General features: G+C 49.3%; 1 protein-coding gene across 1 annotated transcript in view; it reads right to left on the bottom strand.

The window, feature by feature from the left end:
- Nucleotides 1–2,255: 2,255 nt before the first annotated feature.
- Nucleotides 2,256–26,599, bottom strand: part of ELP3 (elongator acetyltransferase complex subunit 3) — a 95,370-nt gene continuing 71,026 nt past the window's right edge. The window contains exons 14-15 of the mRNA XM_082481648.1: nucleotides 25,174–25,255; nucleotides 2,256–2,714 (exon numbers count right to left, since the gene is read on the bottom strand). Coding sequence (XP_082337774.1) covers nucleotides 2,638–2,714; nucleotides 25,174–25,255 — 159 coding nt within the window. The 3' untranslated portion in view covers nucleotides 2,256–2,637. The remainder of the gene's footprint in view (nucleotides 2,715–25,173; nucleotides 25,256–26,599) is intronic.

Below are 26,599 nucleotides of genomic sequence, written 5' to 3'. Positions count from 1 at the left end.
AGCAATGGCTCGGAGAGAAGTACAAATCAGCTATTCATTTGGCTGCATTTATATCAAATGGACAAATCAATACATCACACTTCAAAACAAACCCGAGCCTGTGCAGACAAGCCCGGAGAGTTTTGCAGAAGCTGAGCCAGTGCAGCATGAAATCACGCCAGAAAGAACACACAAATGAGAGGCTAAAAATAAGACACCCCCCTTCCAAAATTGCTTTATTTCTTGATAAAGCTGCTAGTAAACTCAAAACGCATTGACTTTAAAAAAAAAACCAAACAAAACGTATCCAATATTTCCTAGATTTGCCAAGGGCCATGCTTTCAGACGCACGGAAGTGGTGAGCTTTTCTGGCCAGTACCTGAAAAAAAAACCTGGGCTGTCAGAGCTGAAAGCATCAGAGTGATTCATAATTATGTCAGTAGTACCCGAACAACAAATTTTGCGGAAAATTCTAAAGATTCCACACAGAAATCGCATCCCCTCTCAATGCATCCCTTTCCATCTCCTCTGCTTTTACGGTGTCAGAAGCTTAACATGCCCCATTTACCAGTGTCTTGGAGGATGAAAAAAAGGACAAAAAAACCACCACCCCAGTTCAACAAATAAAGACGCCAAGAGCCTCCATCTCCCTTCTTTAAATCAAACCCTCCATGCAGGGCAGGAGGCTCAAACACGCTCAGGCTTTAGGTACCACTTGGTTTTCCCTCCCCAGCCCTCAAACCACAGGACACCAGCGTTTGCCTTCAATAATCAAAACTTTATTGCCAGGTATTTCGGTTCTCTCCAGCAAGGATGGGCTTTTTCTGCGCTGCCCGGGCAGCCGCTGCCTTTGCCGCTCATGCGTCAGCAGACGTCAGCGTGGTTCTGGCCGCTGACCCCGCGCGTCGCCATTCGGGAGCAGCAATAGATCACGGTGGCAGAATCGCATTTACTGCGCGGCACCACCGCCACGAGAGCTTTCCACCCGGAGCTGCTCCTCCTCCAAGTTAATCACGTGTGTCCGAGCGCTCATTATTGGTGAAGTTTCCAGAAGGCTCCTGACAGAGTCATTTATTAGAGTAACACCCGGAATGTCAACTTTTCTACAAACTGCCACTCTGGATTTCAACCCTATTTTTGATTGAAACACTGTAAAAAAGCAGCAGTGGAGGTCAGAGCTCCGGCTGATTTTGTTAGGTCAAGCGGGCTGCACCAGGCATGCCGCTTTTGAAATCCCCGAATCACTGGTGTCGAAGGGCACCCAACCTGCCCCACGTGTATCCTGAGCCATCCCCACCCCATCGATGGGCTGGGGAGAGGCGAGGAAGGTGCTGAGCTCTTCACCCAGGGTCACAGCTCACTCTCACATCCCATCTCACTATTCTATTTAATTCTATCATTTCTGATAGAATTCCCAATGCCAGGAAAAGGCAACCATCAACACCCCCTCTCCAAGGAGGACCAGGAGGAGGATCTGAGGAGCTACAGGGCAGTCAGCGTCACCTCTGTGCTGGGAGAGATGGGGACCAATCCCTTCCCCAAAACCCTCTCCTGCCGTGGAGGGTTGGGAAGAGCCAGGATGGATCCCCCATGGGCAGATCGTGCCCGCTGTGACGAGATGACCTCAGTGTGCATAAGGGAGGGATGTGGATGTTGTATACCGCAATATTGCTGAGGCCTCTGACACTGCTGTGCATGGCAGCCTCACGCCCAAATCAATAGGTTACGGGCTGGAGAAGTGGCAGAACTGGTGCTGGAAATACAGACTAACAAGCTGGAGCAGAGGCCGTGAGGATGGTTATGGCGTTGCAGTATGTGATGTGCAAGAAGCTTGGAGACCAGAAGTAGATTTCTCCCAGAGGTGCCCAGTGACATGCCAAGAGGCCATGGCCATGAGCTGAAACACCATAAACTCCAATCAGATATTAGGAAAAACTTTTTCAACATATGGGTGGTCAAATATTGGAAGAAGGACCTAGACGCTGTGGATTTTCCATCCACATCCACTGAGTATCTCCACCCTTGGAGCTATTCAAGCATTGCCATCCCGATCTAATTGGACCTGCTTTGAGTGGGGTTGGACTAGAGACCTCAGAGGTCCCTTCTAACCTCAGACACTCCATGGTTGTGTATCACCGTAAAGAGTCAGTTTAAGTTTTAATTTCACTTCCTACTGCCAGCAAGGTAAAGGCTTCCAAATCCTCATGGTGTCCTACCGTAAAAGGATCAAACGGCATCACTGGGGATGGACAGAAAGCAGCCACGCCCAGCGTGAATAAATACACATGGAGAAAAAATTCCTTTATGTTGCAAAACAACCCGCACAATTTCAATGCTGAAACACTAAAAGCCTGCTGACAGCATCACAGAAACAATGGATGGTTTTAGTTGACCTATGTTTCAGTCCTCTTATTGCAATGCAGCAGAGCCCATCCTGCAGGTCTGGAGGGCTCACGCACACCTCTCCCGGGGCAATGGGAGGATCTCAGAACCGCTCTCCCCAGAGGAGATGCCCCATTTGTTGCCGTGGGCTCTGGCATCAGGAAGTCCTTTGCAGTTGGCAGGCTTTGGTTTTTAGCTTACGTCGGTCACCTTGAGCTTTCTCCTCTCCTCTCGTCTCCTCCCAGCAGGTGGTCGGGGCGAGGACCTCCTGGGGCATCAGTCCAGCTTCTTCACCATGTAAGGCCCTTCCAGCTCATAGCCGATCTTCCTGTAGTAGTTCCTTGTGCCAACGCCTGCGAGAAGAATGACAAAGATTTAATTCAGTGCGATGACAAATGAGTTTGCATCAGTACAGGTTGGGGGCTGACCTGCTGGAAAGCAGCTCCGTGGAAAGGGACCTGGGAGTCCTGGTGGCCAACAGGATGCCCATGAGCCAGCAATGTGCCCTGGTGGCCAAGAAGGCCAATGGCATCCTGGGGGGGGCATCAAGCAGAGTGCGGCCAGCAGGGCGAGGGAGGTCATCCTCCCCCTCTGCTCTGCCCCGGAGAGGCCACATCTGGAGCACTGTGTCCAGTTCGGGGCTCCCTGGGTCGAGAAGGACAGGGAACTGCTGGAGAGGGTCCAGCAAAGGGCTATGGAGATGATGAGGGGACTGGAGCATCTTTCTGATGAGGAAAGGCTGAGGGACTCGGGGCTTTTTATTCTAGAGAAAAGAAGACTGAGGGGGGATCTTATCAATCAATACCTATAAATCCTTCAAGGGAGGGTGCCGGGGGGATGGGAACAGTCTTTGTTCAGTGGTGCCCAGTGACAGGACAAGAGGGAACGGGCACAAACTTGAACATAGGAAGTTCCATCTTAATGTTAGGAGGGACTTCTCTCCTGTGCAGGTGGCAGAGCACTGGCACAGCTGCCCAGAGAGGGGGGGGAGTCTCCCACTCTGGAGCCATTCCAAACCCGCCTGGAGGTGTCCTGTGCCACTGCTGGAGGTGCCCCTGCTCTGGCGGGGGGTGGCACTGGGGGAGCTCCAGAGGGCCCTTCCAACCCTGACCAGTCTCCTGAGTTGGAGAAGTTAGAGCCGGGCAGGAAAGTCACTTCCATGGAGGGATGGTGCCAAAAGGAGCTTGCCCACTCTGAACAGTCAGCACTTGGCCACCCTGGCTGCTGTGCTGGAGTGGGGGTGTTTACTCGTTAGCATCTGGACCAATTATAGTGTTTTTAAGGGGGGAAATGCAGGAATGTTGCTGTTCTATAAGCCCTGAATCACGCACCCTGTCCTTCATCCTGAGAAAGGCTGTGAGCTGTGAGCGAGAGAGGAAGCGACACGGCAACAACAGTGAAACATGAGTCAAGAGTTCAGAGCACCCCAGGTAGAACAAAACCCGAAGACGGGCTCTTGAGAGGAGGCGGCCCAGCTGCAGGCATCATTACCAGGAACTGAAGGGCTCTAAAACCTGACAAACTCTGTCCAATGGCTCCTAGAAATGAGCTCAGCTCCACTTCAGATAGACAAGTGGGCTCCGCAGCCGCAATCCAATTTCCTCGTTGAAAAGGAGGGCTCCGAACGCCTCAGTTCTCAAACAGCCTCTTCCCTCTCCTTCCTCTCTTAATGAGACCCCGCAGCGTCCGCACGCAGGGCGAGCCCAGCCCCGTCGACCCTTCCACGCAGCATCCTTTGGCAGGACAGGTCCAGCACCGCAGCCTTCCCCCTCACCTTATCTAATTACTCACAGATGCAGACATTAGTCATCAAGGGAGGGAGGAGGAATTCAGCATCGTGGCATCACTGTCAGCGCAGCTGGTGGGTAGGGACAGAAGGACAGATAGGACACGGCTCTCCATCAAGAAAAGCAGCCCCTTTTTCCTCTAATCTCATCCCTCCAGCCAGTTCCTGGAAACTGCGGTGCTTGCAAATGGCTCTCCAGGAATCGGCTGCATGTCCTGTGCTTCGGGGAGCGACCCGGTGCAGCTGGTAACCCCTTCCTGCCCGCACAGCGCTGCCGCAATTTTACCCATTGCTGCTTTTGACAGATTTGTTTAAAATAGCAGTAATGTATTTCCCGAATGCACATCACAAGAGTTACTGAACGGCTGAAGCACCACAGCTCCGGACAAAGCCCACAACACCCTAGAGAAGCATTCTACTAATTTAAGGTCCACCTGAAACCCAGACCTGAGAGGTCCTCTTGCCCCTCATTCCAGCTGAAGCTGGGAAGCACTTGAAAAACCACAAAGAACCCCAAATCAGGGAACACCTGAGCAAATTTACTTCTAAGCAGTGGCAAGGCCCCTGTGACATCGCAGCACAGCACCATCCTCAACTAAAAACATCCTGAAGGGACCCAAATTCACTCAGCTTCAGCGTGAACCTGAAGCCAAGGAAAAACCCAAGTCCACTCCCCTCGTCCTGATCTCTGCCCAGGAGGGTTGGGATCTCTGACCTGGAGTAAACTATCACCTTTATCAGTATCTTGCCTAAAAAAACCCCATCCTCTGGGTTAATTAGCAGGGATGCTGGGGTATGACACACAGATTCTGGCAGTAAACCGGCAGAGCCACCCCACCTGTGGCCCAGAACAATTTGGTTAAAAGGATTAGCGAAATCTAAAGCTGAGGAACAACCCTCTTGAAGCTAAAGGACAACTGAGTAATTCAGCCGATGGTTTTAAAAACACCTTGATCAGAGTCATTTAACACTTTTCCTTTTTTTCTAAAGCCCTTGGGAAATGTGTGGATTTTCAAGAAGGCAGCTTAGGTTGTGTCGGAGCATTGTGCCGCCTCCATTAATCTCAGAGCTATTAAGTGGCGCTAGTTAAGCACCAACTCTTCCTCGTTTGAGGGCAATGGGTTCAAGCCATTAACAAGAATGATGATGCAGTTGGCCCGCCCTGTGCCCCAGGGGTCCTGTGCTGTGCTGCTCTGCGAAGCATCTCAGTCGTCATCTCAGCCCTGCTCGGAGCTGTGCACAAAATTACTGTCCTTCAATGGGAAAGTCTTCTGCAAAGAGGAAGCAGGAGATGCCTCGAGCTGAGCGCTGCACATGAAGGTACGGCACGGTTTCCCTGCTGCCCAGCTCTAACTTGGGGTGTCTCCGTAGCTCCGGCGCTGCAGGAATGTTTTCAAGGCAAGAGGCTTTGGAGGGGAAAAGCTCTCACCAAGACATCCCAAGAAGCTGCCATTGGGTTTTCATCCAGCAGCGTGGAAGCCGAGTTTCCGGGATTATTGTCCCCTGGACCACCAGCCTGTAACATCATGCTGCAGCGCAGCGGGACGGTGGCAAGCTGTCTAGGCACAAGGGCAGTATCTACATCTGGAACTGCAGGAAAGCAGGCAGATGGGGAGGCATAAGCCACCAGGACAAGGACTCCTTGCAGTCTCACCTGGTGTAGCAGCAGTGGATGGAAGCACGTGGTGCTCAAGCCCACACCTCTATGCTGTATGTGGCTGGAGCGGTGACTTCAGACTAGAATTTTGGTACCCTGGACTGCATGGCCCCACCTCACACTTGGTTTGAAGTTGGCCAAAGAGCCGCTCACTCAGACCCCTCTACCCCCTTCAGAGGGTGGACTGTGTTTAATCTGCATCTGGAGCAAATCTCATGGTTTAGTTTCCTCTGAAAGGAACCGTGCTGAAACGCACCAAAACCTCCTCGTGAGCCAAACTGATGCACAAGTGAGGATGAGGATGGGATTCACTTCAGCTAACAAACCCAGCCTGTGATATTCACTAGGATGCCATTAATACAAAGGCGTCTCCTTGTAGTCAGAGTGTATGAGGAAAACCACAACCAGACCGGAGGAGGGGTGTTTTGAGATCAGCATGGCACAACTGGAAGACAAACAGGGTGTTGAAGCATGGAATTAAAAGCAGGCTGACAGCCAGAAGCTATCTACAGCCTTCCTCATCCAGGGGAGAAGTGCAACACAGTGGGCACTGCCAAAGAGAATAAAAGATCAGTGGGACACTAATAACTGCCTGTAGGTCATGCGGAAGGAATCCATCTTCACAGACCTCTCCATTGTGACATTATCACAACTTTGTATGAATGCAAAGTCAAAAACCCCCAAGTTGCAGGACTACGCTGCTGGCTTCTGATGACGAGAAGAGTCTGAACATGCAGTCCTAAGGAAATCAGAGCTACAGCTATGACAACAACGTGTCATCTTGTCTGCTCACAAGTCATTCTAGGGGTAAGTGCTGGGGAAGCAACTCGTAAAGCCCAACACGCACTCAATACTTGTCCATCAAGCCTACCTGAAAGGAAGCTCTCAATGGCCTAAGTTCTCTTCCCAAATCTTCGCTGCTCTCATTTACAGCAAACATACCACAGAGCTGGTGGGACCTGCTCAGGCAGCACTCTTCCCACTGCTCCAGGTCGCACCCACGCCTTCCCGGGAAAAGAAACATCACCCAAGAAATATCACAGAAGAGATATCGCGCAGGAGCGGAAGAGTAAGCCCAAAAGCTGGCCCAAGGAGCTTTTTGTCTTTCAAAGCCAGAATTGGCTGCATTTCTCATTCTGGGTCTTTAAAACAGGAATTAAAGTTTTAAATATTCCATATCAAACTGTGCAGGAGAGCTTAGTTTGAACTCAGCAGAGCAAATTTCAACCAACCCCTTCCGGATTCCCCACCGGTGATTTGGTTGAAGGGCAGGGGCTCCGGTCGCCCCTGCCTGGAGGGAAACCCGTGGCCAGGGGCCAGCTGAGGCTTTTCGGAAGCGTCCCGCACCGCAATCTTCAAATGACATCCTCTGGTGACGGCTGGTGGTTAATTTAATCGCCTTTGTTCTCTTCTTTTGGAAGCGTCTGAATAATGGCGAAGACTACCGACAAAACCCCAAACCCGGCTTTTCACCGTAACATTTAAACCTCAAAATTAATTAATTAAATAAAAAAAGCCCACCTGTAGCAGGGGACAGAGAAAGGTGACCACAGCGTCAGGGTTAAACGCACTCCCGGCCCTGGAGGACGAGCAGTTGGCACAGGACTACTACCCAGCGGGCGGCAGGAATGAGATCTCATTGCTCAGGTGCAGCACCCCCCGCCGTCACCTCTTCTGTGCAGAGCCCATAAATACACCCTTCTGACTCAGTCCCGCCACGCAGAAATATTGCCATGCAGCATCCCAGGCTGAGTATCCTCCAAGATTCCTTCCCCACGGCTCGCTAGTCACAGAACTAAGTGAAAATGAGATTGTTTTCAGGATCATTAAAGAGCTACTAATAGTTCATAAAATTTCCACAGCAGAGACTTACTGAGGCACTCGAGAGACTTATCTCTACACGGGCCTCCCCGTCTTTTGGCAACGAATAAAATCTTTTCCGAAGCTGCACAGTGGAGGCATATCGTGTCTCGCAGCTTCCTTCCCCCTCCAAATATTTCTTCCAAGCAGTGAGCGGGGCCCCGCGAACCTGAGTCAGCTGAACTTCCCAAATTGCCTCAATCCGTTAACGTGCCGGCTGCAATCCTGGTGATAGCAAAGCCTCTTCCATTTTTTTGGGGGGGGGGGGGGGGGGGGGGGGGGGAGTAACTACCCGGCTCAGTGTTTTGCCTTAGGAAGTGAGAGCTCCAGGCTCACTGTGCGGACACCTGGATCATCTGTAGGATCTCTGGCAGGTCAGATTGTCCTTCAGGGGTGCTGGGAAAAGGATTCGTGGTTAGCGCAGGCAACAGGACAGGAAAGGGTGATGCTACGTTGGCCAAAGCGCTACGGATTTCACCCAGAATGAGCAGCGAGTCTCAAGCCAGCCGCAGGGATTTGGGATGACCATGGCTGCTTCTCTTGGGATCAGAAAGGGCGTTCCCCCCGTGACCGCCAGCGTAGCCGCTGGCACAGCGATGCTCTCCAAGGGGAACGCTCTGCTGCGGTTGGAATATAATTTTTGTGGTTGCGAGAAGGCACAGAGAAGGAAGCAACAAATGCTTCCGCAGTCACATACGGTACTTCCACAGACATCAGTAAAACACAGCGATGGCACAGAGCCAGGCAGGAGGCTTGGAAGCCGCTGCTACCACGGGACAGACCATAAACATCTCTTTTTTGAGCCCAGCAAGAAAAGGAAAGAAAGAAAAAACAAGAGCTGAGAGAATCTCCTCGGCCTCCAAGCGCGTCTCCCATGATCAGGCCGGGGCTGCCAAAGCATCAGGAGGATTCAAAGGCCGTCATTCAGAGATCACACAGCTCACATTTTAGAGTCTCTCAAGACTCGGGGTCGGGTGACTTGGAGCCCGACGTCAGCAGTGATGGAGCAAACACAACCCCCTTTTTATCACGTGTCTTGTTGGAGACTCAGGCTACGAAAAGAGAAGTTTGAGGTTTTTTCTTTATACTCCTTGCTTTGACCTCCACCGAGTCCAAGGAGACACTTTGCGAGCGGTCAAAATTTGCTAGCGCCTTGTGAAATCCCCAGCTACCCAAACTCCGCGCAGGACTTCAAAGCAAAGCCGACACTCACTGGCCCTGGGCAGCCACTTGGGCAAGTGGCCAGAGCTTGCTCCGGAGCGAGCCCTCGCTCTTCCAGCTGGCAGGACCCGCTTAGATGAGGAAGGGTCAAAACCAGGGCTTCGAATCCATTAGAGTGGTAAGAAAATAACATGAGAGAACATTTTCTTGTCTCTTGTATACCGGACGCTGACCGAAAAACCACACACCACATTTGCGAACTGATGCACGAGTTAAGAATGCGCAGCGGATCCATCCGCGACCTCCGATGAGTTTGCTTTGGCATTCACGCCTTTCACAACGCTGGATTTTATCTTGAGGGAAAACACGAGGCTGTTTCATGTGAATCGCTACCAACCAACCGCCCGCAGAGAATGGCAACGATGGGGAAAAGGCAAAGGATTTGAGATAACCAAAACGCATTATCAGCATCGAGGAAACGGAAAAAAACAGCATTCTTAACACCGCTGAGAAAACCCGGGCACGTCAGAGCAATTAGAAAAAAGTTATTAATTTAAGAAGGCAAGGAACAATCCTTATATCAACCCTTGCGGCAAAGATTTTTTTTTTAAATGTATTTATTTTTTTTAAGATTAGATAATTGGCAACTCATTTCCCCAAAGTTCCTAGAGATACTGGGAGATAAAAATCCTATAAAACTTAGAAGTAGGGGCTTTTGGAAGTGTTCCCCAGTATATTGCTAGTAGAATACTCCCAATTTTCAAGTTAGCATAGAGAGGAAACATAAACATGCTCATTTTTCTTTTAAAACAACAGATTCTGTTGAGAATTACTGAGAACTACTAATATTTTGGCAGTCATCGGAAAACTTAATCCAGGCAATGCGAATGGAAAACAGGAATACAATTTTTTTCTTTTTTTTTTTTTTTTTTAAAAAGATGATTTAAAATATTGTCATTTCAACGAATCTGCTTTAAAAAAGGAGCACTGGAAACTCTTTTTGATAGTTTTTTTTTTTTGCACCCATACGCACAGCGCAGCGCCGGGGTCTGAAGCGTTCTCCTCGCAGAGCGACCCTCCCCGGGTGTTTCAACAGTTTCTGGAGGGATTAAATCCAGGGATGGGGGAGTTCAGTGTTTCATGACCTCCTGCTGCTGCAGCAACCGCAAAGTGCTAATTAACGCGGCAGTTACAGTTGTGATTTAGACATATCTTTATGGACTTACATGATTGTTAATATCACTGCGCGTGAAGCATTTCATAATCCTTCCTCTCGTACGGGCTAAACGATTAGAAAAATCGAAGCCACCAGCAGCAGCGGTGCCTAACCTGCATTTAGTCTGTGTGCGTTGCTGCTTGTTGGACCTGGAAGAGGAATCCGCGCCTGAAAGCCTCTCTTTTTTCTGTCAAATCCAAGTTGCGCTTTCTTCCCGCCTGGATTGTTTCCCAGAGATTTTAAATTACTATTTTCACAGCGCCCTTGTCGAGCAGGGAGGCACTGTCATCGCCACATCCCAGAAGCAGAGCCAAGATCCCAGGCAGGCGGGTAATTTGTCTGAAATCACAAAGCAAATCTGCGATAAAAGAAGAGTTTTGAAGCCTGGGTCTCCCTTAGTCAGCTCACTTCAGTACTGCAAAACACCGATGGCCTTTCAGGTTCCAGACTGGATTATTTTTGAAGCCGTGACCCACAAGCAGAAAGCCCTGAATATCCCTACCATCCCCCTCCCACGCAAATCCCATCCCTGCTCCGTTTCCATCCACTCTGGATTCGATGCAAAGGCAAAGCGACGCAGTCCCTTTGTGATCCTTCCTCCAACTCGTGGTCAGCTCTTGGGCTTCATAAATACAAAATGAAGGAAGAAACCACACTACATGAAAAAACACAGGAGACCTTTACTCTCCCGTTTGCAGCCTGCTCTTTACACACAACAGATTTAATTTACTTTAACTCAGTTTAAATCTAGAATGGCTTGGCATGGCTTAGGACCTGGCCAATCTGAAAAACTCTTTTCTTCCTCTCTTGCGTCTCCCACATGAAAGGCAGCATCCCCTCGTTTACCTTCAGTCCTTTCAACTGGAGATCTCTGATCTCCGATGACTGGTGACAGCCAGCATGGCTTCACCAAGGGCAAGTCGTGCCCGACAAATTTGGTGGCCTTCTACAAAGGGGTTACAGCAGCAGTGGACAAGGGAAGACCAACTGATGTCATCTACCTGGACTTATGCAAAGCATTTGACACTGTCCCACACAATATCCTGGTGGATTCGACAAATGGACCACTCGGTGGAAAAAGAACTGGCTGGACGGTCGCACTCAAAGAGTTGCAGTCAACAGCTCGATGGCCAAGTGGAGAGCAGTGACGAGTGGCGTTCCTCAGAGGTCGGTACTGGGACCTGTACTGTTCAACATCTTTGTCGGCGACATGGACAGTGGGGTCGAGTGCACCCTCGGCAAGTTTGCCGATGACACCAAGCTGTTTGGTGAGGCAGACACGCTGGAGGGGAGGGATGGCATCCAGAGGGACCTGGACAGGCTGCAGAGGTGGGCCCAAGCCAACCTCATGCAGTTCAACAAGGCCAAGTGCAGGGTCCTACATCTGGGTCGGGGCAATGCCAAGCCCAACTCCAGGCTGGGCGGGGAATGGCTGGAGAGCAGCCCTGAGGAGAAGGACCTGGGGGTGCTGATTGACGAGAAGCTCAACATGAGCCAGAGTGTGCGATCGCAGCCCAGAAGGCCAACCACATCCTGGGCTGCATCAGAAGAAGTGTGGCCAGCAGGTCAAGGGAGGGGATTCTGCCCCTCTACTCCACTCTCATGAGACCCCACCTGCAGTACTGCCTCCAGCTCGGGAGTCCCCAACAGAAGGACATGGACCTGCTGGAGCATGTCCAGAGGAGAGCCACGAGGATGATCCGAGGGCTGCAGCACCTCTCCTATGAGGAGAGGCTGAAAGAGTTGGGGCTGTTCAGCCTGGAGAAGAGAAGGCTCCGGGGAGACCTTATTGCAGCCTTCCAGTCCCTAAAGGGGCTACAGGAGAACTGGGGAAGGACATTTTACTGGGGCATGTAGCGATAGGAGGAGGGGGAATGGCTTTAAACTGGAAGAGAGCAGGTTCAGATTGAACATTAGGAAGAAGTTTTTCACTCTGAGGGTGGTGAGGCACTGGCACAGGTTGCCCAGAGAGGCTGTTGAGGCCCCATCCCTGGAGGTGTTCAAGGCCAGGCTGGACGTGGCCTTGGGCAACCTGGGCTGGTGGGAGGTGTCCCTGCCTATGGCAGGGGGGTTGGAACTCGCTGATCTTCAAGGTCCTTTCCAACCTAAACCATTCTATGATTCTATGGTCTAGCAAACAAGGTCCCCATAGGCGCTCCCAGCTCAGCCTGTCCTGCCCCCGTCCCCGGCTGCATACGGAGCCTCAGCAATTACTTTAGAGGAACCACCACAACTTTAAAGGTTAACACGAGCTGCGACGAATCCTTCCGTGACAGAGCAGCTACACTGACTCACCAGGATTTTCAAGGTGAAAGAGGGATGTTTGGGGACATCGGCTTCAGAGGCCGGTTCTCCTAATTTCCTGGGGTATGTCTGCCAAACACCAAAGCACCAAACACAATTTAACGGGGAGTTTGTGGAGTGACACCACAGGGTGGTGCTTTGTGGGGTACAGAGGCACCAGCCCCGCTCTGGAAAGGTATTTTGTTTGTAAGGACTATCCTACCTGAATAGAATAATTTAGTGAACTGCTTATGAAGTTTTATTGAAACAAAGCAGATACAGCATATTTCCTCCTATCCTGTTCCACTGCAGAATTTGTGCGTGGGGAAGGTGTGGAGGCAATAAGGGAAATCAGAGCAAAAGCTTTATCATATCAACAAATGGATTCCCCGAGGACTTTCTGATTTGTTCTTAAGGTGAAATCTCAAAACCAAGACTGTCACCAGTACCTTTTTTTTTTAAAATAAAAACAATGGAATGAATGGTAGAATAAAGAACTGATTTGACATCATTCCACCTTTGGGGTGTCTCTCAGCATGCAGGAGATGCCCTGGCTAGAACTAGTTTTTTAAATGGCAAGTCCACAGGTACAATCCATCCTAGAGCTTCCAGATGGTGAGATTACATCTCATTGATCTCTTCATTATAGAAACAATATTTCATTAACGACTATGCGGGCCTGCCCAAAACCAGCTGCCCTGAAAGGGTCCACTGTCGGGAGAGAGAAAGCCACCACGCCAACACCGCCTTTAACTGCCACAGACGAAGCCAGAGCTGACAGATCTTCTGACTCTAAACCAAGAAAAATTAAATATTTAAGAGTTAATACCGTAACTTCTCTTACACTTTAACAAAGTGCTGCCATCAGCGCGGCCACCAGGCATCGAGAGAAGCAGGGACGGTGAAATGTGTCTGCTACTCGACCCCAAATTTGTCAAGTTAAGCGTTTGTGAGATTTTTTAGATCTACAGACTACGTAATGTTTTGAAGCTTCTCTCAGCGATGGTTGCTGAAATATCCAACCCAGCTGGTGAGGTACTACTGAGGGATTGGGGATTTAGGATGACTCACCAAGCATGTGAGGCATCCACGATCGATTTTCTTTCTTATGGGCTACGAGATTTTAAATGCCAATGGAGAAACACTCAGCAATCTTGAGAGTGAGCCTACCACTCATCAAATCAGCAGCGTCCTCTTGCACCTACTTCATCTGAGAATCAGAGTGGTTTGGGTGGGAAGGGACCTTCAAAGGCCATCTAGTCCAACCCCCTGCCATGAGCAGGGACATCTTCAACCAGCCCAGGTTGCTCAGAGCCCTGTCCAACCTGGCCTGGAATGTTTCCAGGGATGGGGCATCTCCCACCTCTCTGGGCAAACTGCGCCAGGGGCTCACCACCCTCAGCGTAAAAACACAGCACACGGCTTCAGGAATTAGTTTCCGGACCTGTCCAGTGCAGGAAGGTAGGGGTCAGAAACCAGCCTTTTCTTCTGAACTTCCACTTTCACTCATTAGAACAACAAAGAGATCATCAGTGTTACAAATACGATGTCTCTGTACCGAAGAACAACTTAAAAGATTCCTGTAGATCTGCAGTTTAACAGCACACTTTGCTACATCAGGTGTTAATGACTTCTGGCGAGTAAAAGTAGTGTGAGAAAAGAGCAGAAAGACCCCAAATGCCTCGGAGGAGTCCCTGCGACGCGTTCCTGTACGCAACACACACACTCAGCAATTTAGGTGGCTCCATCTGGAAGGTTAGTTCTGCACACATTTTGAATAAAAAGCAGCAAAACGCTCAAAAAGAATTAATGCTACTGATTAAAAAGAAGTGAGAATGACCGGGCAGGGAAAAATCCTTTTAAGATCTCTTTTTGGTTTTGCATCTGTTTGCTTTATTGCTCTCGCAAGTTGCTGAAAGGGCTCCTACGAGTTCGTGTGTTCGCCTGGTCCCAGCAGCAAGGCAAGCGGAGAGGGTCACTCCAACATCAATCACGTTTGCGTCTCTGCAGCGCAAAGAGGCCCTGAAAAGGCTCCGGCGTGGCAAACAATGAATTAATACAGTTCACGTAAGTTAATACCAGCCAGCCTCTCGCTTCCCAATTTTGCAGACAACACCCCTTACCTGCTCTGCACAAGAACTGCTCAGCTCGGCTGTGAACAAAGCACCCCGAGATGGGCGGCTAATGAGGACTGCGCACGCTACGGGCGATTTTTCTCCGGCTCTTCCCCAGCTACTCAAGTTCTCTGATGATCCGGCTAATGAAGCGGGCCAGCGATGCTTGACATCACCCGATCCTCCACGCCTACCATTCAGAAATCCATCCTGCCTTCCCATCGCCACCTTCAGCCTCGGCGCACTCAGGCGTGCGACATCCCTGGCCTGTGTCCATGTTAATTTTCTACTTGACAGAACACAAACAGAAACCTGGTCTGGGGGAAAACTGATCATCTTGCCGCATAGTAATTAGCTTATAGCAGGGAACGGCAGCGGTGCCAGACCTCCACACCGCCGTGATAAGGCTGCTACGTCACCCGGATGGAGCGAGGCTCCAGTGAAATCTCGCTGCGGGGAGACATTAAAGTACCGCTTCAGAAGAGGAGGCGTGCTGGTGCGGATTTGGCTGCGGTTCCAGACACCTCTCCGATCTCGGGAGTAAATTACCGATGAGGCTCGTTAAAAGGCTACAGGAGACGGAGTAGGCACAGGTGACAAAATGCCTGCGCTTTAAAGGAGAAAGGAAAGGGTGCTTATTAATGGACCTCGGTGCATTCGGTTTGAACAGGGCGATCACCTGCAATAGGGGAATTCAATCTCATCCCCCACCTCCCCGAACAAGCGTCTTCTGTACAGAGATAAGGAGACAATCCTCTTGGTCCGAGCCAAGCTCGCCTGCTTTTCTGATGCCAGCATAAACAGATAACGCTGACAGACGTCACAGCACATACTGCAGCTGCAAAAGCTCTTCCGTGCAAGAGCACTGTATTTACAGAGCTAGCTTTTTGTGTTTGAAAAGTAATTTGCAGTCTTACAGCGCTTAAATATTTGTTCTGTGCATTCCCGGTCCTTGCCCTTGGGGTAGCCCACGGCCTCACCCGCGGCGTCGCGGCTTTCAGATTCACTACAGCGAGGAGGCAGCTCACCTGCTGCAACCAGCACGCTCCTCCTGGGCAATGGGTAAGATGCCAACATTTTAAGGACGACACAGCAGTAGGAAGGTGCCGTCGCTCTCCTTGTGGCAGCTGATTTAAGCTAGGTAGACAGGGATGGAGACAGCTACTCGATAGCTGGGTACCTTCAATTCCTCTGCCATTGATAAAGGGAACACTCAGTGGTCGCCCCATCTTAACTTCCTACAAGAAATCTGGGTTACGGAGGTAAAATAAATAAGCCGTGTACTGTCACTGTTAAACGCCACTGGTACAGAAACCACTGACCTCTGCAGTGTCCATAGAAAGTGAAGTTGGAGGCAGCCGCCTGTGCTCTGCACGTGCCAGCGGTGTAAAGTTTACAGGAAAGTGACTTTCACACACTGAAGACGTGTGAAGGGCACATGGTATAATTCAGGTTTGGAGATGGTAACATTGCAAATCCCCGTGTAAAGCCGGCGGCTATCCCTGAGACAGGCGGAGACAGATCCTCTTAAAAAAAAACCACCCAAACCCCAACAAGAACAGCAACGTTACACGCGGAGTCAAAGCAAGGTATTTCGGTGCCAGGACAGGATGTCAGTTTGGCACAACCCCAACAGTTCTCACAAAGCGGAGCAGGCGATTAAGGACTTGGCAAGGAGTTAGCAAAGCGTAACAGCCCAGAGCGTACTCGGAGCCAAGGAGCGCAGCGCAAAGCCCGGCTGCCCGGGCGCAGGCAAGCTCTGACGCATGGACGTCTCGCACGCGGATTGCCAAACCGTGTGTCGGCACGGGATGGTCAGAGCCGCTCAGGTGTCGGCCAGTTGCGCTCCAGGTCTTCAAGGCAGAGGTAGGAAGGCCACAAAGCCCAGCCACAACGACGGCAGCACTGCGTACATCCTTCGCTGGCTCAGCTCTGGGCGGTGTCTCTTTCTCCCTCCTCGGATGCGCGGCTGGGCTTCGGCCGGTGGTGGTGGGCACTGCCAGGGGCAGCAAGTCCTCATGAGGGACCTCGAACGCGTGTGCGCTGCCGTCACTCTGTGCTGCTAACGTTCACCCACTCGCACCCTTCTGTCTGTGGACCTGCTGTTTACAGCCCCTCTCCGGATTTCCCAGATTGCTATACCAGATGACGCGCACATTAAAAGAACAGAAATATTTGGGATGGGAACCTTCCCAAAACTGCACCTGCATACACATTATTTAAGTTCACAAAGATTATTTTAAAAGGAAGTAGGGAAACATTTCTGCCACCTGTTTTTCAGTCTCATGTATAACCACGGTACTTTAAAAAAGAAAGGTATCAGTCTTGTAATTCTATTGCTCAGGCGCTTCAAGTAATTGCAAAGCACTGACTTGAATCTCTCCGGTCAACATTATTGCCAAAGGTAACCACCAAAATCAGAGGATGCCATCAGAACAATGAAGTTGCTGCTTAGAGGAAACACAAAGGCCCCACAAGGTACGAATTTGTTTGAGCACATCCAGTCAGGAGCTTTACGCTTCTGTCATTTAGGAGGGGGAGGACTCAGGACTTCTGATATTTCAGAATTTGTTGTATGTTACATTTCACATACTCGTCACTGGTGCTGCTTTAAAGAAAGAGTTTGAAGTACTTGCTACAGCATAAGGGTCAGAAGGGGCTAATTATGGGATGTCACGCAGCAAAGTCAAAATAGGAACCCTCAAGCAGACAACAGGAAGGGTTTTAACAGAGGACTGTCCTTTATCCACCTTCACCTAGACCCAAGATTACTCCTCCCAAGCTCAAGGTACAACAGTGAGGCAGCACAACCAGCCCTAAAAAGCTCGTGGAAAAGGACAGGGAGATAAGTTTATCAGTTGTTCCAGGCAGACAGGCTGGCAAGGCAGAAAAATCCCCCGAGGGCTGTCAGATACAAAGGCACCCTCTCCGACTCTCAAAGTCCTTGGGCAACAAACGGCCGGAGGGCGAGAAGACGTTTGCGTGCTTACCCGGTATTTACTCCCTTCCCCAGACACCCAGCAGCCACACCGTCAGAAATGACATATTGATCCGACCCGCCGCAGCGCACTCGTATTCTTCAGGCAGAAGCTGAGGCCGAAGCGAATGTGCTGCACGTTGCACTAAGGGACAACAGGTACGAGTGCTGCGCTGTACATGCGCCGCGGGAGGAACGCCGGGAACCAGTGTGCGTTTGTCCTAAATCATCCTCTGGATGCTGTGCAGTTTCTGACCAAAAAAACCCAACCTGTATTGCTTGAGTCACTGCACGCGACCGCTCGCCGCTGACTCCCAAAGGGGACCCTGGCAAGTGCTGACACCTACAGACCGCAAAACGGGAGATATGGCCTCAAAATAGAGCTAAGGAAAGTCCCATCCCAAACAGAAGCAGATACAGGTCTGTCGATTGAATGGTGTAGATAAAAGCAGAAGGGAAAGCTTCAGTAGGGATTGGAATAGCATCATCGTACCAAAAGGAGAGAAAACCCCGAATACAGAATTCAAGCATCGGCTATTGCCAAAAAGGAAGAAGCGACTATAAATTCTGCAGGCTTATGAGCGCGCCCACTAGCCTCAAACACCAAGGTTTCTTACATTTTCTGTGCTTGAAGGCTTGTGGACATCAGAGGAGTAACATGTTTAAAATTGTTTCAGTGTAATTTAGCTGGGGGGGGGAGGGGAGTTTACAGGGAAAAAAGATGCAAATTCAAAGCAGGTACAACTAAAAGCAAAAAAAAACCCAAACCAACCCACAAAACAATAAACCACACCACAAACTCAACAAAAGGCAAAGAAAACATAAATGCAATTACAAATGCTGGAAAATGGAAAAACAGACATTTCAGATCAGACCTCCCCAGAGCTCTGAATAATGGAGTGATGCCTCCAGGGTCTACCATTCAGCTACCCAAGCCTGCATACTAATATACTACTCACATCAGAAGAGTAGAAAGGCACCACTCATGCAGAAAATTACCTTAAATGAGCAACGACTTCATGATAAACAAGCCACTCGCTTTTTTACTTTGCTCTTTGATTTAGGTGGTGGGGGGCACCTCCTCCCTACTGCTAAGGAGCAGACACAGCACACTTTGGGCTCTGTACCGAACCCGTGCACGCAGGGCCATGAAACCACCTCGGTGTTGTGAATATGTAACTCTGGTTGGTTTGGTCAAGTGTCCAGATATGAGACTGCCTCTCTGGGGGGAAGGATGTACCTTGCAATCTTAGCAGCCAGGGTCCAAAGCATGCAGGATCACTAGCATCACTTCAAATAGAGCAGAGGATCCACCCAGTGGCAATACCGGAGGTGGAACTACAGCGTCACGTTCAATCTGAAACCAGAGTACCAACGGCTGATATCGTTTCCCATCCCGTCAGTACCTTAATTTCCCCATGTGCTGCCAGAATCCAAAATGCCCTTCCTAACCTGGCTCGCAAATGCTCATCTTCCCTTACAAACGCTCTCCTAGTGCATCTGTCATTGACTCCATTGTCGATTAAATGCAGTTCTCCCACTGGTCCTCTTCAAATGAAGTGATATTTAAGTAGACACACCACGAGGCAGCTGCTGTACAGCCTAGCTTGCTTTGTGCATCATTCCCCGGTTCATTGCCTGCGATGACTCCTGGGTGCCTGAAGCAGGGGACCTCAGATTTTCCTTTGTTTGCCAGTAACCTCGCATGGTTTTAGGTACTGCTGTTATAAGCAATGGCAATCCTGTTAAATCCTGACACGTCTTTTTCCTTTTCTGCCCATAAATTGAACATCCCTAAGAGCTAAAAGACTTCTGACGAGAACACAGGTTCAGCTGAACCTGTTTACTCCAAGAACAGTGGGGAGAACAAAATGCTTTGGAAAGAGTCTGCTGGAAAACTCTTGAATTTTTATTTTTTTCCCCTAGGAGTGCAAACTAATGTGCTCTGAAGAAGCGCACGAACTGACGGCATTTATTTGTGTGGTCCCGGCTTGAATGCGCTTTTAAAGGAAAAAAAAAATAAAAAATCTGCTCATTGTCTCATGAACACCTCCGCTCGTGACGTAGGGAGAGGTCCTCACCCTGCGCTGGGGAGGGCGATGGCAGCTGATGAGGCGCGGAACGCCACCCAGACCGCGGGGTGACACTGGTTAAACCAGGGAAGAGCGTTGGTCCTTCTGTAACAGCCTTTAGAGACGAACAAAGCACGCCGGAGATCAGCCTGCCTTAAGCCAGAGGTAATTCTCAGCTAAAGCAGCGGCTGAAAAGCCGGACTGCAAGCGCTCATCAAATTCAGGTTATAAACACGACGAAGATGAAACCCACAACTCAACGAACTCTACACTCAAAGCTTTGACTGCGAACAAGCTTTAAGCCCTTAACCCCCGGTGCAGCTTTGAAAAGCAGGATTACCGCGTGCGGGCAGCGTAAGAGCAGTGCCAGTCAGAAGGGAAGATACCCATGAAAGAAAACGATATTTATTTTTAAATCCCCAAAAACTGCTATTGCTCACAGTTCTGATTCAACACTATTTATACCGCTGCGTATTACAAGTCACTAGGACGGAAATCACCTTCGTTTCATCATTAATCTGATTTCTAAATACCTCCTACCCAATCTAATTTCAGAATTTGTGGGTTTTTTAGTTGAGAGGGTTTTATCAACTTGGGGATAGTTTAGGTTGAGATTGGGAAAAGGGTTGTTGAAAAAGGAAGAAGCACAAAGGAGGTCTCCCCGTCCGTCCAACTCCCGCTCATTGGATTTTGTGTAGGGTTTGCCTTGTCTTACTGGTTCTTCCTCTGCCCACTCTACGGAAAGCTCCAGCAGACGGGGACGCCACCACGGAATCACGGAGTTTCAGAGTTGGACGGGACCTCTAGAGATCACCCAGCCCCACTCCCCTGCCACAGCAGGACTGCCCAGAGCACATCCCTCAGCACTGCATCCAGGCGGGTCTGGAAACTCTCCAGAGAAGGGCACTCCCCCCCTCCCTGGGCAGCTGTGCCCGTGCTCTGCCACCCGAACCGGAAAGAAGTGTTTCCGTGTATTTGAACGGGACTTCCCGTGTTCCAACTTGTGCCCATTGCCCCTCGTCCTGTCACTGGGAACCACTGAAAAGAGCCCGGCTCCATCCTCCTTCAGCCCACCCTTTAGATACTTGTACGCCATAAGAAGGTCTCCCCTCAGCCTTCTCTTCTCCAGGCTAAAGAGTCCCAGCGCTCTCAGCCTTTCCTCATACGGGAGATGCTCCAAGCCCTTCATCATCAAAACCAAAGCCTTAACAAACCAAGGCAGCTTCCCACTTTCCCAAACGTGCCCAGCTGGGCCAGATGCAGGATAGGTGGAAGTCTCTGGTGCGCATCACGCAGAAGTCAGGTCACATTATAAGTCTTTGTTTGTAAGATATACTACTGTACATACACAGCAAAGCTTCCTTCCAGAACACCCCTGCAGAACGCTGGCTTTTGCAGGAGTGTCCTTGCTTAAGGACAGCAATATTCCTGTTCACGCCTGCACCGAAATCCCGGTTAATACAGTATCAAGCCTCTTTTCAAAGCTGTTACATTATTAAACCTTCGAAACTGAAGTTCATTAAGAACTAGAGGATCGTACGCAGTAGCTATTCCGCAGCACCAATCCCCTAGTACGGGTTTATCCTTGGCTTCTTCCAAATCCCCCTAATTAATTTTTTTTTTTTTTTTTTGCAAAGGCCATCAATCTGAAGCAGACAAACATCAGAGAGTCAATTCATTAACATTCCCATAGTTCCACTTATCTTGGGCCACTTCTTTTCTTATTAATAGCTAGTAAGATTGGCAGTTCTAAAAATAACCAACCGGCGCTGGAAGCAAAACTCCCGGGAGCCCTCCCAAAGCCCATCAATCCACCCAGCGACACCTGGGAGTCTCCTCCTCGGGTCTCCCGAGTCCACCCTGGCGGTTGGCAATCTCCGAGGCAGCCCATGAATCAACATCCGATACGAACCACGAGCCGCCGATTACTCAAGTAATTTATTACTTCTCGGGTGACCAAAAGGCTGTTTACACGAGGAAATTAGGATACTTTAGAGTACCGGCAAATGTGCCCTGAAACTTTACCGCTGATTTATATGCCGGCTCAGTTTCCCTCCCCTTGATGTTCTTCGTCGCAGGTGAATTCACCGCTGGTATGAGGCATCGGATTTACTTTTAGAAAGTTCTGAACCTCCGTTTTCTCTCTAACTGGCAAAAGGCGAAGGCAAGATTAGCAGTTTCCTTAAACACATACGGCAGTGCGCTCCGGCAGCACCAACAGACTGGGAGATGAGTCACCGACGATAACGAACGATTTTCTCTCTCGTGGAGACCACAGAAAACAGGTGGTATTACTTTAATTTCTATTCACAGCCTTGCGATTGTGGATTCCTGGCTGCTGCAGTAAGCTTAGGAGAAAGATGTTGGGATCAGTCACCCCAATGTGATTATTATGGTCCTACTGATCTTAATCAGGAGGCAATCACGAATTACTCACTTGTTTCCCATTTACATGTTTGTATCAAGCGATTTTACAGTACCGCCTGATAGAGAATATAAAAACGCGAACGCTTCCCACTGAAAGACGCCACTGACTCACCGCCGAGGGGGAAGGAGCTTTCGCCCTCCTCGAAGCAAGAAACGGGCAAGTACAAGACTCGATGCCTGACCTAACCGAGGGGATATCTGCATTTGCAGGCAAGCGAAATAATGTTTAATTAAGAGTATTGACTAGGTTATACGTGGGAAGGAAGCAAGCGGAGGGAAAAAGATGATGCCTGAAGTCCTCCAGGGAGTCCGGACAAAAGGAAAATGGGCTCTGGCAGCTAACACGCTCTGCCATGGAGGAAAGAGGTTTCTAATGAGCGAGGCTCTAATGGACACAGCCCGAGATGTCAGGAAATGTTGAATACTACCTTGATCAGGATGGGCAGCAAATCAGCTGGACAGGAGAGAGGCGTTTCTAATGTAACCTCACTAAAAGCAGATTAGTCATATGGTGTTTTTTTCTCCCTTCTTTCCTGTTTTTCATAACCACTTGTAATGGTATTACCTGTTTTGGATCTCGGCCATACATACTTTCATCTGAATTTACCTTCATCTGGCTTGAGTTAAATCCATTTCTAAACCAACTTCATGCCACGCTCCAATCCACGGCTGTGCCAAATAATCAGCCAGAGACTCTCGGACCCCTCCAGACTTATCGAGCTCCCCAAATCCATCCCCCAAAGGGCGAACGGGCCCCCCACCAGCTGCATGAGCCAGAGAAGGACATCTGGCCCCACACAACTGGAGAGCCAGAAATATCTTCAGTGAGCCATAGTGCAAAGCAAGGCTCTGCCACACAGCTGGATACTGGGGGGCACCCAGTTTGGGGTCCCTAGGAAATGGGCTGTCCTAAAACAATCAGTATGAGATGCTCCTACTCAAAGCCGTGATAGGGAACAGTCACAGGTGACCACAGAATCATTGAACGGGTTGGGTTGGAAGAGACCTCTAAAGATCATCTGGTCCAACCCCCGTGCCACGACTGCTGCTATTTTCTAACCAGAGCTGCTAATTTCTAACCAGAGCTGAACTGGAACTCGTCTTAGAGCCCTAACCTTTAGCCAAAAATGAAACCCCTGTCCTTTCTTAAAAATACACGTATTTCTTTTGGAAGAAATCAAAGCGAGAGTTTGCTACTTAGACAGAACTTACCTAAAAATTGTTAGGGTACAGAAATTCAACCACCCACTCCGTTACTTTGCTAGCAGGAGCCCCAAGAAGGTTTCAGCCCCGATGGACCAGCACTGCCCCACGCAGCTCTCCGGCAGAGCGTAGGCACCAGCGTGGACCAGGGACCATTCCCTGAAGAGGCAGTTTGCGTGTTCCGGCTCTGTTTAGTTGACTAGTACCGATGTAGCCATTAAGGGCAGGACTGGAAAATACTGACGAACGGACACCGTTAAACAAAACACTGCAACAAAGCATTAATAAAAACACGCAGTACTAATGAGAGAGAGTCCTGCGAGAGACATCTTCAAAGCAGATGTTCCTTACACGCTTCTCTCCAGAAAGCAGTCGGAATTTTGCAGTATGTTGAAGACTTAACCTTGCAGTGGGTTCCCAGATTAAAAATCTGTTTTGAAACCAACATTAGCAAAACCAAGTTCATCCTCCAATGGAGAAAGAACTTCTGGCTGCATTTTTATTTCAGATAAAACCTACAGGAGAACTGAAATGCAAGTGGTAACATCTCCAAGGAAACAGCTGGAAAACTTGTGGTCTTTGCAGATGCCGTAGTATTCTGTATTCAAAGACAAATTGTACCATATTGTACTTTGCACTCCAGGGGGTGTGTGTGTGGGGGAAATAAAATCGCAGACAAGGTCTTAGTAAGATGCCACAAACTGTGCATGCAGCAAAACAAGACTTCTTGCACTGAATCTCGATGCAAAGAATATATTCTTCACATCGGTTTGCTAAAATAAAGCTAAAATTAGCAGCATGACTGCTTTCACAAATCATTTTTGAGTAATTGCTGTACATTTTCTGTACACAGAAGTGTTCTTTAGCACAGAGGAATCGCGACTTCCTCCCTCCACGCATCCCAAGCCCAGGTCCTACTACCAAAACCAAAAGGAACCGTTTTCACCTTTGCCGCTCTCCTTTACTGAGGAGCGATGTGGAACGGACATTTCTTAGCTGTATGAAATTCCCAGTTCAAACCGACACCCACGCAGCAGCAATAGGGAAACAGGACTGGTATATGTCTCAAGGAAACAAGAAACAGGGAATCCAGGGAATACAGAATTATCTTTAAGCATCCGGCTACTGCCTGCACGCTGCCCTCACTCACACTCTGGCCCTTGTCACAAGTACTTGTCAAGACAGAGCACTTCAGCTTTTCAGCATCCAGGGGCATTCCACAGCTGGAAACACAGAGCCAGGCTCTTCAGCGCTCAGCAGCCTGGATCAAAGTCGGGGGTTTCTGCTTTTGGGGGTTTTTTAGTGGGGTAGCAGAAGATTATTATTTTTAAACGGTCCATTTCTGCTTAAGTCCCCCGGCATACATTAATCTTACGCCAACAAGAGTTTCTCTTCCCGTACAATTCACCAGCTTCCCGACCCATATGCCTGTAAAAGCTTTCTATAGCTACCGTAACGGCTAATATAAGATAAATAAAGGCACAAAGGTAGTCCCAACCTTGACTTCACACACGCGCGACGGACTGATGCCACTCTTAGTCACAATGCCTTGAAAATGAAACAGGAGAAAGGGCTGCAGCTCTTTCTTACACAGCTCCCTTCTTCACGATAATGCTTAATGCATCCTAAAAGCACATCTGTCCACCCTAATGACGGTACTTGCAGAAAGACTCTAAAATGGAGGCCGGCAATTTTCTATCCTCGTAAGCTGTGGAAAGCAGCCCTCGACAATAACAACCTGCGACGGGGCCAAATCAGCGAGGTCGGAAACAGCAGCGTTTGGAGGAGGAAGACACCCATGGTCACGCAGTCTGCCTCCTTCGGCGCTAAGAGCAGGCCGGTCCCCCGCAGCGTGTCCTCTGGAATGCTGCTGACAGTAAGAGTATCCTCTGGACAAAGCTACGATGGAATTCGACTCCATTACGAAGGAGCATCTGCTGATGCTCATTTTCTACCTAATACGATGAATGTTCACAGCGGTGGCGTTGGCTGCAGTGGGTTTATTTTCAGATTAAGGTATATATAAAAAAAAATAAAAGGGATAAAGCAAAGGTACCTGAAATTACAGCAATTTTCCATGACCCGTGCTCCTCCTTGGCTATTCTTTCTGCCTCCTCCATTAGTAACATACCAAATCCCTATAATAGGAGAAATAATAGGAAGAAAAGGTAAGTTCTGTAAAAATAAGCGAGGTCAGCATGTAAGCATTAGCACAGTTTCAAAAGACTCATAATTTTGGCACAGGACTGATCAATACCCTATTGCAGGAGGGGGCTTGGAAAGAGGAGCACCAGCCCTAAGCTTCAAAGTGGAGCTCTCCCGGGGCTTTTTTCTGATCATGAAATTATTCACGGGCAGTTCTAGCGTCTGACTGCTTCCTCGTGGCAGGAAGAGAACAAAGTTAAATCCATTGATAGTAAGCCAACTTGGTACCAATCCCGTAATTCCCGGCGCTGAACAAGTCTATCCTGCCGAGATAACCGATCCTAAACAACAATCTTACCGTCTGCCTTACGAGACCTGGGTTTGTGCTAGTGAATGAAACAAAGCCAGAGCACAAACACCTCACGCAATTGCCTGCGCTGCCGAACTGCAGAGGGATGCCAGTGCCATTCTGACCGGGGACACCGGTCGACACACGTGGCCAGACCCTACAGAGCCAGAGACGGGCCCTGCTGCTGCTGTTCTCTCTTCCGATACACATCTTGCCTTCGCGCCTCGCAATCCTCATTTCCACAACCCCTCCAGGAGTTGGGAGCCGTTACCGTGCTCCTTTGAGGATGAAGAATTGAGGCACGCAGCGACCTCGGGGCTCATCGGGGCTACCCGCAACGGCTGCATCAAACCGCTCAGGCTCCGTACCGCTCTCTGAGGCTCAGCGCGTGACTCAGGAGATGCCAAATCCAAAAGAACTGGAGAAGAGCACGTTCATATTCTGGACCAGATCCACGCCCCTATTTACATTTGGAAATCTTGTGCGGCAGGAGTGTTACTGGAACCACAATAATGCTTCAAAATAAGGGAAGAGCCTTTCCACGCAATTTAACAGCTTCGCTGGCCTATATAGCTGGGAATAATTGATTGGGTTAATTCACTCCTAACATTAGGATGCAGCAATTCTACTCGGCTCTTTGTTCATCTGTTTTCCTGACAAGATGTACAGAATCGCGCTGCGGCGACACTGAAGTAGATGTGATTTAATTCTAAAAAACATTTAACGCTTACAGACGTTTTTAAATAACACACAGAAATCTTCATTCTAAAACGTCCTTCTAATCAGAAATTGCCCCCACAACTGTGAAGAACACTTTCTGATTAACCTCTTGAACACTGACTATTCCGAACGAACGTGAGTGCGTCATATGCCATGAAATTTCAATTTGCAGCCTATTTTAATGTTTGTAGTTGGCTACTTTCAATTGATTTTCTCTCCCCCTTTTTTTTTTTTTTTTAAAATGCTTAGGATGGCCACTTTTTCCTTC

This window comes from Vanellus vanellus (genome assembly GCF_965231255.1).
Source record: "Vanellus vanellus genome assembly, chromosome: 3".
In the NCBI taxonomy this organism is placed as follows: domain Eukaryota; kingdom Metazoa; phylum Chordata; class Aves; order Charadriiformes; family Charadriidae; genus Vanellus; species Vanellus vanellus.
Note: the sequence above shows the minus strand (reverse complement) of the source record. Positions and strands in the feature narration are given on the sequence as shown.